General features: G+C 38.3%; 1 protein-coding gene across 3 annotated transcripts in view; it reads right to left on the bottom strand.

Moving 5' to 3' along the window:
• LOC131046360 (cytochrome P450 97B2, chloroplastic) overlaps positions 1-19,902 on the bottom strand; it is a 250,436-nt gene that overhangs the window by 107,581 nt on the left and 122,953 nt on the right. For all 3 annotated transcript variants that reach the window (XM_057980093.2, XM_057980094.2, XM_057980092.2), the window contains exon 5: positions 1,168-1,406. In XM_057980093.2, coding sequence (XP_057836076.1) covers positions 1,168-1,406 — 239 coding nt within the window. The remainder of the gene's footprint in view (positions 1-1,167; positions 1,407-19,902) is intronic.

The following is a 19,902-nucleotide window of genomic DNA, read 5'->3' as shown; positions in this document are numbered from 1 at the left end:
TAATCTCTCTTATTTAGTGCAAATTTCAGGATACGGAGGAGGTTTTTCGAAAATTTACACCTCTACACCCTCTTATCCCTCTTATATCCTTATGCGAAAATTGGCGTCTTTGGGTCCTCATGCGACCTTCAGACACTTTATCCTTTACTTGGCGGATTTCGCCAGTCTCTATCATCCCACGCCTATCTAAGGCAATTTTACAAGCTTAGACAATCTCTTGGAATTCGTGCCCGAGGGCTCAACTGGCCTCATGGATTCACAGGCTCCTCCATTCAACATCATCATCTTACGGACTGATCGCGGGCTCGCTCAAAAGGACGCGAGACACTCTGCGTGGAACTCAACAGGGCGAAGATGGAAAGGCCCAAAAAAAGGAAAGGGGACCCTGTCAGCGACAAGGAGCGTGTGCAACGCACAACAGGAAGTCACGCCAGCCTTTATCCTCCATGGAACTTCAAAGGGATTGTATTAGGGTTTGGAAGATGACGTGGTAAGGAGTTTTAACATCCAGCACAGGTTGGTGGCTAGTTCAACCTGCAACAGTGTTATTTTTCTTTCAAAGCCAGTGATAACTTGCCATTGGGATAGACGCCTACTTATGCATTGTCATTCCAGCAAAGTGTTAAAGATTGGAGATCAGTCATAGTGTTTGACTCTGCTATTTGTATTCAGCAGTCTGAGTATTCTATGAGGCAGAATTATTGAACTTCTCTGTTTCTGCAAAAAAAAATTGCAATTTGAATTCTCCAAATGTAGAAGTTTAATGTGGTTGTTAAAAATCTTATTTGCAAAGTAGTATTATCATATCTGGATTGTTATATGCATACAAATTTATCAAACACTTTGCAACACCTAAAAGAGAATATTTCAAACAAATAAACAAACATTTCAATACACGAAAAAATCCAGGAAAGGTTATTACAGAAATAATAGAAAGACAATAAGTATTTGAAAAAAACATGTTATTACTGAGATGCAGAAAGCAAACTATTATACAAGATACTTGCAGTTGACTGCTTGAATAACTCTGAATTTTGCAAACAGAAAATGCTATAGAATGAATGACAAGGTAAGAAAAATAAACTCAATTTTCCTGTTTTTCTATTTATTGATGACAATAGATTAGCACAAGTGAAAAAACTAAATAACTATGTTCACTAGGCAAACCTTAATTACTGGTGATTCTCGAGTAACAGATCCAAAATCATAGTTGAAGACACACAGTCCAATAATATCAAGTGCCAGACTTGAAAATTCTGCTTCCATATCCATCTCAATGTGCTTAATTTTGTCATCTTGCACTGTCAGAAGCATTGCTTCTAGTTTCTTTACTGTTCGTTCAGAACAATCACCGAATACCTTCACCATTGCTTCCAAGAATGCACCATGAAAACCTGGTACAATCGCTGGTAACAAGTACAAACACCACAAAATTTTGATAAGATATAGTAACATGAACACAAAGTTCAGAATGATTATTTCCTGGAAATACTGAAGCTGAGTTATTGTCAATGATGTGTCCCAGGAAAAAAATTTAACCAACCAAAACCCTTACAGTAGGCCAAAATATAAAAACAGATCCCAATTATATATAATATTTGTATATTTGCAAAAAAGAGGCAGATGTGAGATTTGTAGATCTGTTTATTTTAATTTTTGTATCTTTCTAAGATAAAATTCGAGGACTAAAGAAAAATTGAGTGTCCAACATCATTTATGGTTCTCATCTTTGGGTTTTATCTTGGCATAGTGAGAATGTCAATAAGGGATTTGACTGTTCTGAGAATTGTCTTTCATTGCTTTCTTATTTATTAATAGTATTAAAACTCTAGGATAAAATGAATGCTCTAATTTAGTGCTTCTCAGAAATCGTAAGCAAGTTTCTGTCTTGACATATCAAATGAGTTATCTCCACAACATCAGAAAGACAACTAGTGACTCAATACCAGAGGGACAATTGGTGGTAATGGGTCAAAATTGAAATAGCTCACTTAGAACGTCAAAACAAACATGCATCACACTCAATAATAAGATTCCCCATGTAAAGCTTTGTTCTTTAGTATTTCTTAATTATTTAAATTCCATAGATTGAAAATCTGTGGTGCTACAGTTAGATATTAGGTGCCTTTTTAGAACGCTATTTAGTTTTATTTCCTCTTTATAATTGCGTTATAACTTTATCAACATTTATCTTGGTGCTGTTCTATTTAAAAGTAGATTTATATGTAAAGTAATTTTGGGGCCCTCTTTATTGATATTCCTTATACTTTATGTTTTCTTTTGGTTATAATTTAATGAACTTTTTATAATAAGAGGTAAGGCTTGTTAGACCAACTAGTTAGTTGACCCAATTATTTGCTCAGTAGATTGATTACCAACTTGCAAGCTGGGTTTACTCACCCAAAAACTTACCAGTATGCTTTGGGTGAGAACTTGCCGAGTAACTCACGAGTAAACTTGTGGTTATTTGTGAGCCCAAGGAATAAACTCAACTAGGATGAAAAAATACAGGCCACAACCTGAAAAAAGCCAAAAAAATGTTTATTTTCTCATTTGTGAGTTATACCTTAGGGCCCCTAACTCCTTGATTTCATTGCAACAATTTTTAGATGAATTTGACTTATTCAAGTAATCTTTGACTAATTCCATGGATTTTTTGACAAGATTTAAAAGTTAGTGATATTAGTTTTCCACAATTAATCTAGTTGCTGTGTGCTGTTTCTGGATTACGATTCTGTGTTTTTATTCACACTCCGTGATCCATCATCGGGATGTAAGAGAGCTCATTACATCCTGATGATGGATCACAGAGTGTTATCCGAAACATTGATGCAAATAAAAACACACAATCGTAATCCAGAGACAGCACACAGCAACAAGATTTGAAAGGTAAGAAACTCTTTTTTATGTTCTAGCAGTTATAGATTTTTCCTGTTCTTCCTTATTTCAGAGCTATGGTTTAGAAATTTTAAAGTTGTAGCTTAGTTTCTTTTACTTTTTGTTAGGGTTTTCAACTCTACCAAATAGAGATGGCATTCACAAGCAACCATTGTAATGAGATGACCACGGACCCTACTTGGAGGCATGGCAGATCAGGTATAGAGGCAAGAATGGTGTGTGCACTTATTGTGGCTTGAGGATGACAAGAGGCATCATTTATATTAAGCATCACCTTGCATGATTTCCTGGCCAAAATGTGGAATTGTCTAATTTTGTAGAACCAAAAATTACACAAGATTAAGGTTTTCCTTGCTTTGTATAAGAAGAATTAGAAAAGAAAAGGACAATTGGGGCAATTGCAAATTTGATGACTTCTCTTGATTCAGAGATTGCTATAGTGGATTCTCGTCTCCGCCCATAGACACGGACTCATCCATTAGAGATAGTTCTAGCTAGTTGCAGTCACACTCACAAGCACTCAATGTTCCTTATAATACTCATGGCATGCAACATTGTAATGTCCCCTAATGGGACCCTCTTATATTCTGACCTAGAATCGCAATTTTCGAGCATAGTAAATACAATAGAGAGACACTATTGTCAACTAAAGCTTGGTCTGGAACCCGCACAACAGACAAGGACTCATCCATTAGAGATAGTTCTAGCTAGTTGCAGTCACACTCACAAGCACTCAATGTTCCTTATAATACTCATGGCATGCAACATTGTAATGTCCCCTAATGGGACCCTCTTATATTCTGACCTAGAATCACAATTTTAGAGCATAGTAAATACGATAGAGGGACACTATTGTCAACTAAAGCTTGGTCTGGAACCTGCACAACAGGTTAGTCAACATTTCCATTATGCTATGATAGATCATATTCAACATTCTTTATATATGCCCAGTTTATATGAAGGATTCAACAACCCTTACTCTCCCTACACCTGTCCCCATTATGTAGTTCAAGGAGAATCACACAAGGCATCTTGAGTCTATCCCTCTCCAACAAGCCCAAGAGCACCAAGGACCTCGTCAACTTGCCTCTTGGCCCACACTCAGGGTCGGCGTACCTGCTGGAGCCTAGTGCTCTTTCTTCCTTGTATTCTCCCTCCATAATTGGATGGTGAGATTGAAAGGTATTACAGACTCCATATAATTTACTTAATCGTCATATGAACAATTAGTGATAGAAAGGCATTATTACACTGTCATTCCTATCTTATATTATCCATAGGAAAGTATAAAGATGAACAATAAATATATTTGTAGTCATAAACCAGATTCATTATGCTAAGTATATCACAAGAAGCACATACCAAAATTATAGTATATTGTTAAACTGCTGTATGCCTCAATTTATTATCAATATCAAATCTGATTCCTTCTTCAAGGACTGGACGAACTGATCTATTTAATGGCGGTATGGTCTGAATTGTGTTTTACTCAGATTAGACCTTTGTCCGTTTTTCCTCTGATGGGATATCTTCCTTCAATGCTTTTATTTGCATCGGATGAGACTGCGATCTTTTTTAGACTGTTCTTTTTATTCTTAAATGATTGATTTTTTTCACTTTTTTCCGCTCCTTTTCCTTGCGTCCCTCACAATGCTTTATATGAGTAAGGGGGGAGTGGCAACTCAAGGAAGAGTCACCGTCATTCAAAGGGAGGTGACCCTTTTCCAAGGAGTCACTGCCTTATGTGGTACTATTTGATATAGATATTAATTTAATTCATTAAACATTTCAAGAATATCATCCATTAATAAATATTAATCAAATATCAAATATTAATTAATTAATAATGATTACTACATTTATTTCATATTCAACTTAAATTTTAAATTAATAAATAAACATCCATTAATTAACAATAATTTAATTGCTACATTTAGGTTATATTCATTTATTGGGAAAAAATATGATGGTCAAGGATAGGGCATGACAATCTGCCCTTCCTAAATTTGCTTTGTCCTCAAGCAATGCTGATTTAACTTTCTCAGATTGAGTTATCTACCGGTATGAACTAAACACAGAGCATAAAGAAAAACACAAAGTATACATATCAATATATGAAGACACGAAGCATTCACAGAGTATACACACAATACATGCATTGTAAGATTCTTTCTTATTAACTAGAACGATTCATTGTTTCATTTTTACCCTGCAAGTTCTAATGAAGATGTTGCTCCTTATGAGAAGATGTGATATTCCCCTAAATTTTTTTTTTGATTTTCCAATAAGATTACAATGCAGACACAATAACCCGTTAAGATTAGAGAAATAAGCTAAAACAACTGAAAGGGAACCCTTCCACCTTTTGTTCACCGAGAGCCCAATTTGGGAGGGTGAGAGCATACGGTGTTCCGAAGATCGTTAGCACCATAAACTGAACTGAAATTACAATGCACGAGCGGCAAGCTAGCCCCTTCTGCTTATCCAGCAGGATAGACACTAAACTACTTGGCGGTGAACCAGCCAAGGAAACAACAAGGAATTTCAACTCAATCACTCTACCGCATATTTCAGCGAGAGGACAATACATAACAACTATCACTCTAATGCATATTTCAGTGGGAGGCAAAATATCACTCAACCACTTACTCAGTGGGAGGACAAGAATTACAAAAAAACTGAATTACTAACAAAAGGCGACTAAGCCAGCCTCTTCCACTTTGCAGTGGGCAAGCAACACTCCAGAAATGGTTATAAATGATGTCCAACACTGATTACAAATATAGAATAGAAGATTATAAATGATGTCCAACACTGATTACAATAATAAACAGCTATCAAAATAAATTCTAGTAAGCCACTACTGCTGAACCAAATCTGAAAGTCAATAATGCACAATTCCAGCTTCAACCAGCAACAGCAAAATGATCACAACTCACTCAAATCCACACTAAATCACACCAAATCTGAAACAAATGAAATAAACAACATAAGTGATCAATCTCAAACCTCAAACCAGCAACATGGAAGCTCCAAAAGTGATGCATGCAAACCGAGGCACCTTCCAAATGGTATGGCCCAGCAGCAAATTTTGATTTGCAACTATAAATCAGAATCTCTGTATCCCAGTCTGCAACTTGGTGAGTTATATCGCCCAGGGAGTAAAGAGGGAAAGAGCCAATACCTAGAACGATATGGTCAATAGGCAGGGAGATATAATCAGAAGATCGCTTCAGCCACCACGTCCAGCAACACCAAAAAACACAGCAGCAAACAAACACTCCAAATCCACACTGAAACTGAAACAAACTCTTAAAAAACGTCACCCAAAATCAACAATCCAGCTAGGTACTTGTTGATGTGTTTTTTAAGCACATGCGAACACAGAATAAAATACCATAAGTATCTTATCCTCTCTTGAACAAAATCTCTCGAATGCTGAAGATTTGCTTAAGGTTCATCCAACAAAGACTCCAAGGTTCATGAATGTAGGGTCTCTATGTGTGGATAAGTTCAGTTGGTTTGATGTGATTATGCTGGAATCACAAGGGGACTTACATTCGAATGCCTGAATGCTTGATTTGCTGGAACTTAGATCATCCGATGTTGCTATATGGTGATGCTCTTTGTCCTAACCTAGCTTGATTTTGAAGAAATGGCAAAAGGTAAAGGGTTGAGAAAGCCTATTCTAAGACCTAGAATGTAAGAACATAGACAAATGACTATATGGAACCCTATCGAGCGAGGTCTCACCATCAACTTGAACAATTTGACACAAGCTCAGTGCAATCTTCTAAGGACGTTTCAAAGATGTTCGAATCAATACCATCAAACATTGATCACCATTCAAGTTAGTGCATAAACAATGAGTGTAGAACGATTCGAAATTAAGCTCATATCATTCCAGTTGACCACACAAGGAGCACTAGCAATCAGTAAGAAGCTAGTGGTATGGACTGGGCGGATTCCATGCATTCAACAAATTCTCCCATTCAATCTAATTATTTGTCGTCTAACATGAAGATCCAACAAGAAACCATGCACGTTATAAAGAAACAACACACTTCACCATAACTTCAATGAAAATGGAGTTCATTTACAACTTAAGCAACAATTTCTGCCTTCTCCTCCTACTCTACTCTAATTACTATTCTATTCTCTTAAGACTATCTATTGACTATTAACTACTGCTATTAGCTATTAATCTTTACAAATGAAGAGGCTGAGCTTCATATAGAGAGCTCATTTACAACGTATGGCCAGGATCAATTTTCCATCAATGGCCAGGATTCTACAATGAAAACCCTAATTAGGATTTGTTACAACAAACTTTTCCTTAGCCAATGAGAAAATTACATTCAGAAAGTGTGGACCAATAGATATCAGGGGTAGGTGCCTCAGAGTTTGTGCATCCATAGGTGAGCCCGGTACATTGAATCAAGACTTGCTGAGGTAGGCCTTCCCTGATTGGTGAATGGTGACTAGAATGATGACTAGGACTCCACCTTTAACTTGCACTTCGTAGTCTCTCTTGAATACTCAACATTCTCTTGCTCATTCAAAGTAGTGGTGATGGGATATCCTTCACTTGCTCGCCTTGGAGTGATTTTATAACATTCCTTTGATCTCTTCATGCCTCTAGGGTGTAATACTTGAGATTCTTCCTCTTAGGCATGCTCTGGTTGTAAATGAAGCCTTCTCTTTGCGTGCTGGTGTAGATCTTGCTCTTGCATTAGTAAATGTTTCTTGTGTAGTCATCTACTTGTGCTCGTTCATGAAGTCTCCTTGAGGATATCTTCCTTGTAACTTGATCTTGATATTGACATTCTCTCCTTGAGGTCTTCTCTCCAATCTTCCTCCAACTTGATCCTTTTGATTTCTTTCCTTGCTTCCTGCAAAACAAACAAATGGGCATCAATCATACATGATATATAACCTTTATACACTCCCACTTTGACTTGATTTCTTATTCTACATTTGCAGGTCTGATATGTGTTTCTATAGGGGAGATTCCTCCCTTCGATAAGTGAATTCACCTTCTAGGAAGTATCCTCTGTCATGTCCCCTCCTTGATCGTTATATATGTATATATCCTAAATGAAGCAATTATTATTATTATTTCTACAATAATTATCAACAAATGATTATTATTATAATAATTATCAAACAATAATATATATTTATTAATGTTTATTATTATTTGTCATGATTATTATTTATATAATAACTATCAAACAATTATAATGCAATAAGGTAGCGGTCATCAAAGATATGTTGAGGAAATAATCATTAATAATATTAATTAAGATTAACAAATTAGTAATCCGAATAAAGCAACATTAAATTAATATTATATGGTCGACTTATAATATTGATGGTCAACTTCATCAGAATATTAATATAGTAGCGATAATAGAGGTGGCAAACAAATAAGGAAAGAGAGTCTAAATTTCATTGATAACCAAATACGTAAAGACCAGTATTTTCCACTGACGACCTTAGCAGATCTAGATTAATATTTGACACATAATATATTGAAAGTTCATTAGTGGAAGTAAGCGGAAATTGAGAAAATTATCGATAACAAAACATATAGTGCATTTGTTTCATGAAATACCTTCATGCCATTGAATAAATCTCTTTTACTAACTTGGACCGCTCATTCTGAGCAATTGCCTTTGGCTTGTATCACTTGCTTAAGTACCGATTACACTTGAAAGACAAAACATCCTTATTGGTAATTTAATTCATTGAGATTTATTTAGTAATAGTTCACTTTGGACGAGCATATAGAGTCACGGTTTAGAGAGTAGCAACCATCAATCATTATCCTTAACAAGGATCAATATACATATAACCATAGCAAGACGACAGTATATAGAATATACAACAAGACATGTATTTGTGGATATTTTGAAGAGGTATAATGACATTGCCTAGAGAGTGTGAACTCATGAATTCCGATTGGAACCTTGTTTAGCATTAATAAATTGATATAATCAAAGACCGATTTCTTAGTAGTAATCACTTCACTTGGAAAAGGTGCATCTATTATAAAATGATGCGTCTTTCTACATTGACACCAATGTATAAATAACATTGGAAGATCGGGGGAGAAAAGGAAGCATCAGAACTAAATATCTGGGACTCATCAGCGAACCGAAGGAAGAGATTATTACCATACCACATCAAGGAGAGGATCAAGCATCACAATCTGTGGTAATGATCGGTAAGGTGTATCTCAGCTAATGACTATCTGCAGATTACATAATGATAATATTATGAAGAACAATTAAACCATAATCAGGGACACTGCGTTAATAAATATATATCAGAAAATACTGCCAATTAATTATGCCAGTAATAATTAAGAAATCAGATTAACTAAAGTACTTTTGCATTGGTAATACTTGGAAAATTAAAATAATAAACGGTCTGATCCTTGCTCTTGGTGGTATGCATGGGGATGGGCTTCATATGAATGCTTAATATATGAGCCCGACAATGTCTTTAGGCAGAATTCAATAACAATATTAATATGGACTGCAAACAGTGGCAGACCAGATCTGACATGTGCCAGATCTGTCTGCCTTTACTAGCCACAATATATATATTAATGATTAATAAGCAATGGTAGTTTAAGGATTTATACAAAAGGTAATAAGCAAATACATAATAATTGCTAATATAAATATATATATATAAAGATGCTTGATCAAAAGAAATAATAATATTAGATCAATAAAAATTAGAAAGAACTCTTAGTAAATAGTCAATAAGAGGAATAACAAGATTAATCTTCTAATGAGGATCATCTAATGAGGAAAATACATAAGTACTTGTTAATAACTAATAAATTGAAGAAAATCACTGTCTGACTTTATGTTTAGTCTCTCAATTGATCAATATTAGTATATTGAGATGGATTAATTATGTTAATCAGGTGGGGGACATTACATCCTCGTTGTCTAAGGGTGAATCTGAGCTGTCTAATGATGAGATCTGTCTTCCTTGATCATCAGGTCTGCAGCCTCAAAGTCTGACTTCACCTTTGTGAGAATGATATTATTGCTTCTTTGGTAAATTTGCCTTGCTAATGATAGAATTCGCCTTCTTTGAATGTACTTCGTTGTCTTGAAACTGAATTTTTCTGACTGTTGGATAAATTCGCTCAAGCTGCTTATAAAATTCACTGATGGAAGAGGTGATGTTTTGTTTTGATGTTAGAATGATCTAATGAACTCCTTTATATATGCGGCCTAAGGTAGAGACATGCCTTTTAGGATACAAGGCCAACTTAATCTAGTGTAAGCAAAAATGTAAATTATCCCTCTTAGTGCTGGCCGACTTGGTAACTCTCCCTTCCATCAATTCGAAATTTTGAATTATCTTTGGGCGCCAAAATGGCCAACCTAGGTGACTAGAATTAAATAAAAGTCATAAAGATAAGATCTTATCTGGAATACTACGACTTCTAGAAATAGCAACTAGGACCTGTTGTGATGTATTCACACATCGCCCCATTGCAAATGGGGACCCCCACTTTTTTGCTTTCTAGGTTAGTTCTCTTAGCTTAGTTGGTTGTTGTCGTCTTTGTTGTTAACCTTCTGTTCGTATTTGCACAGGAGCTGGCCAAGTCTTTCTCTTTGAAATGAAGTGAGGTTTAACATTCCCTTTTCCAAGCCAAGGCATAATCCCTTCCACTTCTATCGATCCTGTCAATGGGTGCCCAAACCCAATCACTCCTATTTCCATTTCCTCCCATTTCCACCTCCCCTAACACTCTTCAGTTCCATTTACCATACCTTCTAACTCACCTACCTTCCTATCCTCTATCCTCCATCCACCTTTCATACCCCATGCCTTAACCTCCTTCACATCTTAACTTAAACCTACCCTTCCATCTTACACCCTCACCTCCCTCCACTACCTTCCTTTCCACCTTACCCCTACCCCTATTCTATCCTAGCATCTCCCTTCCCCTCATACCTTCTATCTCACACTCCCTTTAACCTGCCATCCACACTACCTATCCCTTTACCCCTTTATTCCCCTAAAATCACCTATCCTAACCCACATCCCATAAGTCTTACTTCCTTTATTTCCCTAAGCTTACCTCTACCACACACATATTAGCCTACCCTTTCCATCTTATCACCTATCCCCATCGTAGCCTATCCCTATCCTAACCTACCACCCTACCCCCTTACCCTTTTTCCTTGCCCCTTATAACTCCCATTATAACCTACATCTCCTTTACCCTTTCATTACCCCCTTATACCTCCCACTCCACTTTATTCCCCAACATATCCTAACTCCAACCCCTTCTACCTCCCACATCCTAAACCTCTTCCCCCCCCCCATGTATCTCCTTCTTCCATCATTTATATCCCTTATGTCCCCCTTTCCCCACACATCCCATTCCCTCCTCTTTCTCCACGTAGCAGCTACCCTTAACATTTCCTACCACTCCCCCCTCATATTGCTCTCCACCGTATCATATCATCCTTTTGGGCCGCACACACTCAAAAATGGAGAATCAAACAAGATTTTTATGGACCTTCCTTGCTGGGACCCACCGAGCTTTAGCCTGGGGATTTTAAGTGCTTTTAATTACCATGCCACATATTGCTTGGGCCCCACAAAATCAGAAATGGAAATTTTAAAAGTTTTCACATACCTTTCCACATCATTGCTTGGGCCCACCAAAACTTAATTTTGGAAAGAGGAAAAAGTTTTTAAGGCATATTTAATAAGAAAAGAGCCACCTTATCATTTTATTTGGCTCCTAATATTACCAACACATGCCACGATGAAACACAATGTAAGGTGTGGCACTTAGGAAATAAACAAGCTGGCCTTTGAAGGGAAAGATGTGTCACATGAACAAAACCATTTGGGGGATTTAAATTCAAAATCAGATCATAAGGAGAGCATAAGTAAATGACAAGGCAAAGATACGAATTCATATCTGAATTGAGGTAATCAGATTTTAAGGAGAATTCAAGAGGTGCAGATTTAAGTGAATAATCTGACAGACATGGATTTCAATCTACATCGGATTCTGGAAACAAGTATATGCAGTCCTGATATGAATTCAAGCAGAGCTTAATGCAATCTAGTGAAGAAGATCAAACTTAAGCCAAATCAGAGGAGAAGGGAAGTAATTCTTGAAGACAAAATAGCTGTTCATATTCAAATCCAGGTGTTTTCCTCCCTAATTTTGTGCAGGTCCAGATCTGATATCTCATTGATAGGTCTAAAAATGCAATTGCAGATTTGAATTATTATGTGCAGAGCCCATTGATGCTATTTCCAGATATTGAAGAATTTCGTGAAGTGAATCCCGTGTCTCACATTTACTTAACCGGGTGTTTGTTCACAATTTTGATCTAAGTGTTTTCTTGGTATTTCAGGTTTGATGGAAAGATGAGCATTCAAGGAAGCATAGAAGACCAGTCACGTGGAGAAGTCAAGAAGATCAAATTCACAATAAGCAACTCATATTTCAAGACAACATCAAGCTGGAAGATAGCTATCCAAAGATGACTTCTGTTGCCACTCCAAAAAACCTGAATCTACTTCCATTGCTCTTCAAAAGCCCGAATTACTCCCTTTGCAAGAGATCATCCTGATCCTTCAAAGCACCGATCTGGTCTAAAAGCATACTTCTTTTGATCCCTTGGTGACTGATCTGTACACAAAAGTCTGTTTGAAGGTTAATGGTTAATAATGTTTTGATAATCTTGCAGCAACGAAAAGAGCTTAGGTGAAAGGAACAAGACTCTTGAAGATTTCTTTAACTTGATGCAAATACAACCATTTCTTTCATAATGAAAGATTGGCATGAAGATTGACCGAGTTAAAGAAGATTGGTAAACAGTGAGCTGGAAATGGTGATCCTGAGAACTACTTCCTTTGCTCCAAGTTAAAGTGTAAGTGTGAATTTCGCTCCTTTGTACAGGAGCGAATTTTCTTAGAACACCTTCTTGCTCCTTACTTGGATCCAAACTCACGCTTTTTGGGCTTGATTGAAAGAAAGATGAGTTATGTGTGCCTTTAGAAGTGAATTCAAACCATGTTGAATGATGAAGTATGGAGAATTTGAACAATATTGTCAATTTCGCTCCTGACCCTTCCAAAGGTACATGAGCGAATTTTTCTTAGATTCCTCGATTGCTTCTAAGTTGGACCAAAACCCTTGCTCTGATGGCATGATTGAAGAGGAAATGATGTATGCATGCCTTGAAAGTGAATTGAAACAAGTTTGAATATCAAAAAATGAGGAATCTGAGCCAAGAAGCAAAAGTCGCTCCTAACCCTTCCCCTTCCAAAGGTATAGGAGCAAAATCCTTGAAAGGTCCTAATTTCTCACTCAAGCAATTGAACGAATCTTATTAGGGAACAAATCGACTTGATCATGATGGAAGAAGGATTCAAAAGCTAAGTTCAAGGTGAGGTATTGAGAAATGGTGAAGGAATTGAATCAAAAGAAGAATTTCATTCCTGACCCTTCCAAAGGTACAAGAGCGAAATCTCTTGGAAGGACCTCCTATCTCACCTAAAGCACTAAGAAGATCTTGTTTTAAGCAAAGTTGGGAGTGGATTGACTTGAGCACGACGAGAAGAGAATTTGGAAAATCAAGTCGAAGGCAAAGTGAGAGGAATGGAGGAATTGAATCAAAAGAAGAATTTCGCTCCTGACTCTTCCAAAGGTACAGGAGCGAAATCTCTTGAAGAAGAGTGTTTTGTTAATCAAAATATCAAGACAAGCCTTCTTGAAGGTAATTTAAGCCTTTGTTGCAGCATGAGCCTTCTAATGATAATGAAAATTGAGTATGTGAATGAGAAAACTAAGATCAACCCTTAGTTCGCTTAGGTACCTGTTGTGACCATTTCACACATCGCCCCATCGCAAATGGGGACCCCCTCTTTTTGCTTGTTTTTTTTGTTCGTGTTCGCTTTCGTTTTTTAGGGTTTTGTTAGTCCGTTAGTTGTCTGGATTTAGGGCTAAGCCTTAGGGTTTTAAATCTTGCCTTTTCAAGCCAAAATCCAGTCATTTTTGAGAGCTTTTGAGCTTTCTTTTTTAGAATGCAAATTTTGAATGCAATGATTTCGCCAAAATGGTCTAATTTTCAATTGGAATGTTCATGCAGAACTTAAACTTGTTTAAATGATGACCGTCAATGTGAATTTTTGTCTGATTGAATATTTTGACCAAATTTTGACTTTTTTGAAGTTTGATCCTGGGCATTGGAATTGATTTGTTTTCGCCTCGTGAAGTGTTAAAATGTGAAAAATCTTGTTATTTTGGCCTGTAGGAGCAAAATCGCTCCTGTCCCTCAGTGAAGGACGGGAGCTCAATTTCAAATATCTCATTGTCCTTGCAGAGTCCAGACGAAGTTTACGTTTGAAGTGATGGAGAACGACAAGGTCTTTCCATTGAATATAAATTGAAGATTTTCATGAGCACAGAAAGGCCTCCAGGAAGAAAATCGCTCCTGTTCCTCAGTGAAGGACCGGAGCTACAATTCAAATTTCGCCATGTCCATGCAAGATTTTGATGACTCAGCAATTGGAGGACGTCCGAAGGAAGATACTTTGCCAAATGAATATAATTTGAGATGCAAAAAATGAAGGAAAATGACCTATATTGACTAAATCGCTCCTGTCCCTCTCCAAGGGACCAGGGCGAGGTACCTTGTAGCTCTCGTCCCTCTCCCAGGGACCAGAGCGATTTCCTCCATTTTGCAAAATCCAGACAAGGGTCAAGGCAAGTTTACGTTCAAAAACGAAGGAGAACATGAGATGAACGCATTGAATATAAATTGAAGATTTTTGGGACGCCCATAACAGTGCTAAATGCCTAGTTCGCTCCTGTCCCTCAGGAAGGGACCAGAGCGATTTTTGATATAATTACCTCTTTTTGCAAAATTCCAAACAATGTCAAGGCATGGACGAATGGGGTGAAGAGGGACGAATCCGTTGAATATAAACTTGGAACCTGGCAAAGTAAGATGAAGGCCACAAAGGAAGGATCGCTCCTGTCCCTCTCCAAGGGACCAGGGCGATACAATGGTGAAGATACGTCCCTCTCAAGTTCAAGGTCGTTCCTCCGAAGTTCAAGGTCGACACAAGTCAAGACAAGGTGGCGAGGGACATTTCAAGGCGTCTTCATCATGCGCAAACACTCAAAGGACGTTAAAATGAAGAAATTGACACCCTATAACATAGATCGCTCCTGTCCCTTAGGAAGGGACCAAGGCGATGTTAGATGCATTGGCCATTTCATGCAAAATTTACGTAAGGACAAGACATTGCAATGTTTTAGAGGGTCCATGGTATGGTAAAAGGATGATAAACGAGAGTTTTGAACGTGAAATGATCATTATTTTGAGCATGGAGACTATATCGCTCCTGTCCCTCTCCAAGGGACCAGGGCGATTTGCTTTGGATTCCTTGTTTTGCTTCAAGATCAAGCTAAGTCAAGACGTCTTAAGATAGCATATGGTCCAAGGCATCGTTTGAAGATAATTTGCAAAAGTGTTGAACGTCCAAACATTGCCAAATAATGTAAAAGCCTCACATCGCTCCTGTCCTTTGGACAAGGACCAGGGCGATATCATCAAAAGCACGCACGTTCCTTCAAAGATCAAAGCGAAGCAAGGTTAGGTAAGGAGAAGGACGACGTTTGAAGGGCATTACAATGAAGATCGAAGTGCAAAGTTGACAAGGTCAAGGAAAGGACATGGATCGCTCCTGTCCCTCTCCAAGGGACAAGGGCGATGATCCCTTTAAGACACTCAAAACTTCATGCGAGCAAATGGAATAAGCGCAAAAGACACGAACAAAGGATGCTATTCGCCCACAATAAAAAATCGAAGTTAAAAGATGCAAGATAGACATGAAAACAAGAGGATCGCTCCTGTCCTTTGGACAAGGACCAGGGCGATGTGCACTTAAAAGACACCCACATGCGCACACAAGGCGATCAAATTCGAAGGACCATCAAGGTGATCGATTTTTAACGTGGAGATGAAGGAGTTGGACGTAAGAAACGCAAAAGTCAAGACAAAATGGTGAATCGCTCCTGTCCCCCTCCAAGGGACCAGAGCGATGAGGTACGTCCCTTTGTTTTCCAATTTTGGCGCCAAACAAACAAATTTAAATTTCCTTAAATGCTAAATCGATTAAAAAATTGAAAATCCATTTTTATTTAGCATTTAATATGGCGTTATCTTTTATTAATTATTTTTTGCCTTTATTAAAAATCGAAATTCTCATTTAAAAAAGCGCAAGGCATTAATAATTAATTATTTAATTAATATAAAAATCGATTTGAAGCGCCCAATTAGGCAAGTCGGCCTTGTTATTTTATTGCAAATCATTTAAAAAATGGTTTTATTTGTCAAGTCGGCCTAAGGGGTGAAAGGGTATGAGCGCTATTTATAAGGGGAGTGAAATGTTCGTTTTCACATAATCATTTTTACCTCTCTACATGCGAATCAAGGAAGACAAAGGAAAGTGTTAAGTGTGTTTAAGGATAGTGCGAAGGTGGTGCGAGTTTCATTCATCCAAGGGTGGCGCGCTTAGCTATCAAAGGTGGTGCGATTCCAAACCAAAGGTGGTGCGAATTTGAAGATCACGCCTAAGGCGAATTTGTTAAAGACTTGGAGATTTATTTGTGCGAATTTGAAGATTCATTTGAGACCACGTCCAAGGCGATAAGTGAAGATCACATTCTATCCAGAGGTGGCGAAGTCAATCTTGAGGGGATCATATTGAAGATTATTTATACCTCAATTTTGCCTAGGCAAATTTTGTTTTTGCATTCTAGAGTTAGCTCTCTCTATCGAGGTATGGCGATTTTATTGTTATTGTTTTATTCATTCATCGTCATATTTCAAATTTTGATCCTTGAAAATCTCTTAGCTCAATCGTTGTATTTTAGGAAATGATAACTCTAGGGACTTATCATGAGGTTTCCTAAAATCTATCTCTCTTATCTACGTTATTTATTGCAAAATCTATTTCTTATAATGAAATGTTGTGTAGGTATGGCGACCCCAAAGGCGGGAGCATCCACCAGTCGCTCGGCTCTCATGAAAGAAGATCAGAAGACTGAAGAGGTGGAGACCAAGATCGTGTCCAAGTGGAGCAACATTGGAGATACAAACTTGGGGAACTTTAGCACGAAGAAGTTCCGAGAGGTCCCTTACATCGGCAAGCCATCACCTGTCGCCCGGAGAATAATAGAGAGTGGCATTATCAAGGCGGCCGGTTTTCCTCCAGCTATTCAGTGCCACGAGTTGATGATCGAGTGTGCCCGTCATTACAATCCACAGTCCAGGACAATTGTGTCCAATGAGGGAAACATTTTGGCGTACCTTTCAGAGGAGGCCATAAGTGAAGCCTTTCATCTTCCAGAGCACAGGGACATGATATACAAGAGCATTGAAGGAGCCAGATCAGTGTACGATGATGATCCAGATGCTTGTCTAAGCATAATCAACAAGAACTGGCTACTCAAGAGTCGCCCCGTCTGAGCAAAGTACCGAACACACCACACCGGATCGATTTCCAAGAGGAGTACAGAGATTTGATCACCATGCTCAACAGAGTTACAGGAGCACCTCATGCCTTCTATTTTGAGAAATGGATGTTTTATTTCATCCAGGTGATTGTTCAAGGGAAGGGTACAATACATTGGGCTAGGATAATTAGCCATTGCTTAGACGTACAGTTGAGAAGACTCAGGGCTACTAAGTCCTTCCACATGAGTTCATACGTCATTTATGCCTTAATCAGGAGCGTTGAGTACGCAGGACTACCTCACAGAGGAGTGATTGGAAGAGGACCCGGCGAGGTCAGAGTTTGTGAATCCTATACCTACTTGCATCATCCACCAGGGAAGAACTACAAGTTAATCAATGATACTTTCACGATGAACATCACCAGGACGTTGCAAGGAGGGATTCACAACAGATTATCTCAGGATGCCCAGGAGTTAATCAAGAGGTACGGTGCTTGGTTCATTCAGTTTCCCAAGTTCACTTACATTAGAGTGTATGGATGTCCTTTACCTCCATATATGCTGCCGAGGTACCCGACAGATAGAATTGTGTTACTTGAAGTAACAAGGCAGTTGGCAGCATATGTGAAGGCATTCAGACACAGACATCAGAATGGAGTTCAGGTACCTATTATTTTGGGTAACTCAGTTGAGGTATGTCCCAATGTCTCAGCCATGGATGACGCAGAGAAGGAGTTAGCCTTGTATCCTTTTTCATCTTTTGCTTGGAGGAATAGTTTTGATCCTCATGGACATTTAGAAGAGACAGTCGGTAGAAGATTTAGACATGAATACCAAATTGAAGATTTTATGATGAATCTCCTAGATGATCTTGAAGTGAAACGCAAAATACATTCTAGATTGCCTTTGGATTTCATCAGGAAATGTAAGATTTACAGAGTGGCCGACCAAGCTCAGGACAACGGCAGGCACATCCAATCTTCATATGATAGAGAAAGTAAAACAATTAGTTTGAATTGGAATGAGCCCGAGGCCGTGGATTTAGATGATTTGATGGCACCAGTCTTGTCTTGTACTCGCAGATGGGTAGACATTCAACATCAGAAGTTGAGAGAACAAGGCATAGCCATGTCTTTTACTTTGGAAGAAAAGCCAGCCGAAGGTGGAGCCAGTGTTAGTGAAGGCAATCCTAATCCTAGGAATTCAGGTGAAGGTAACCTTCGATGTGCCAGTGAGGGCAATCTCCATCCGAGAGGTTCAAAGAGAAAGGAAAGATCAGAAAAGAAAGAGCCTTCCAAGAAAAAGCAAGGTGCTAACAAAGATCAAACACCAGGTACTTCTTCCAGGCCAGAAGATAGAACAGTTCGAGTGGAAGAATCCATGGAATCGATGGTACAGAATGATAGACAGGAGGAAGAACAGGCACAGCATGTTTCATCCGATGGATCTCTCCAAGACTATGATTTAGATAATGATAATGAAGTAACATCTCCTCCCAGACAAGAAGAAGTAGTACACAAAGAAATTCAAGTTCAAGAGACAAGGTCAAATATCCCAGACTGGTTGAAGGAGAGATTGACTAAGGTGATCGTAATTGAGGACGAGGACAGTGCAATCGATCTAGAGAGCCTTGTTGGACGCTCACATATGACAACGGAGAAGAAGAAGGCTACAAAGATGTCCAAGATGATTCGAGATGAGACTGGATCTAGAAAACTGCAGATAGCTACACCGGCAGCAGACAAATATGAGGGTGAGATCCTAGCAGAGGACTATCATATACAGACTATTGAGTTAGGACCATCCACAGCAGAGCAGACTTTAGATGATGCCACCGACACATTTGAGGCATTGAAGGATAAGTTTAGGGAAGAAGTAGAAAAGAATAGAAAGCTTGAGAGAGAGGTCGGTGCATGGAGAACATATTTCAGTCACATCAATGAACCTTTGGGACGTCAGGATCCAGTTAGATCACCATTGCAGGCATTGCCCCTTCAATCAATCAACGAAGCAGAAAGATTCAGGAATATGGTTCAGCGTACATGTAATTGGATGGATAGATCTCACACGGTGGCCATTGAGTTTATTACAAGGATGTCGAAGATCACCCATCAGGCTATCCAAGTTCTTGAGATAATCCACAGATTGATGGCAACAGTAGCTGCATTTGCCCATACCAAGGACGTTGTCATCCCTGTCTTGAGAGTTATAAGACATACATCTAGAAAAATTTTAGCACAAGAGAGGATCTTAGAAGGTGATTCTCACAGTTTGTTTCAGTGGTCAACCTTACTCCATATAAAGAGTGTTCTCTTTGAGGACATCAGCGTTAGATGTGGTCAAGTTGAGGAGGTGATCAATCCGATCCAGGACAGAGTATTTGAGGTACTTCGTACCATTCTTGGCAGGAGGATCGAGGTCGAGACAGATGTGGATTTACAAGAGTTTGAGGATAGAATCACTATCATCTT

The sequence above is a fragment of the Cryptomeria japonica genome, chromosome 8, assembly GCF_030272615.1.
Source record: "Cryptomeria japonica chromosome 8, Sugi_1.0, whole genome shotgun sequence".
NCBI lineage: Eukaryota > Viridiplantae > Streptophyta > Pinopsida > Cupressales > Cupressaceae > Cryptomeria > Cryptomeria japonica.
This window is presented reverse-complemented; position numbering and strand designations above follow the sequence as displayed.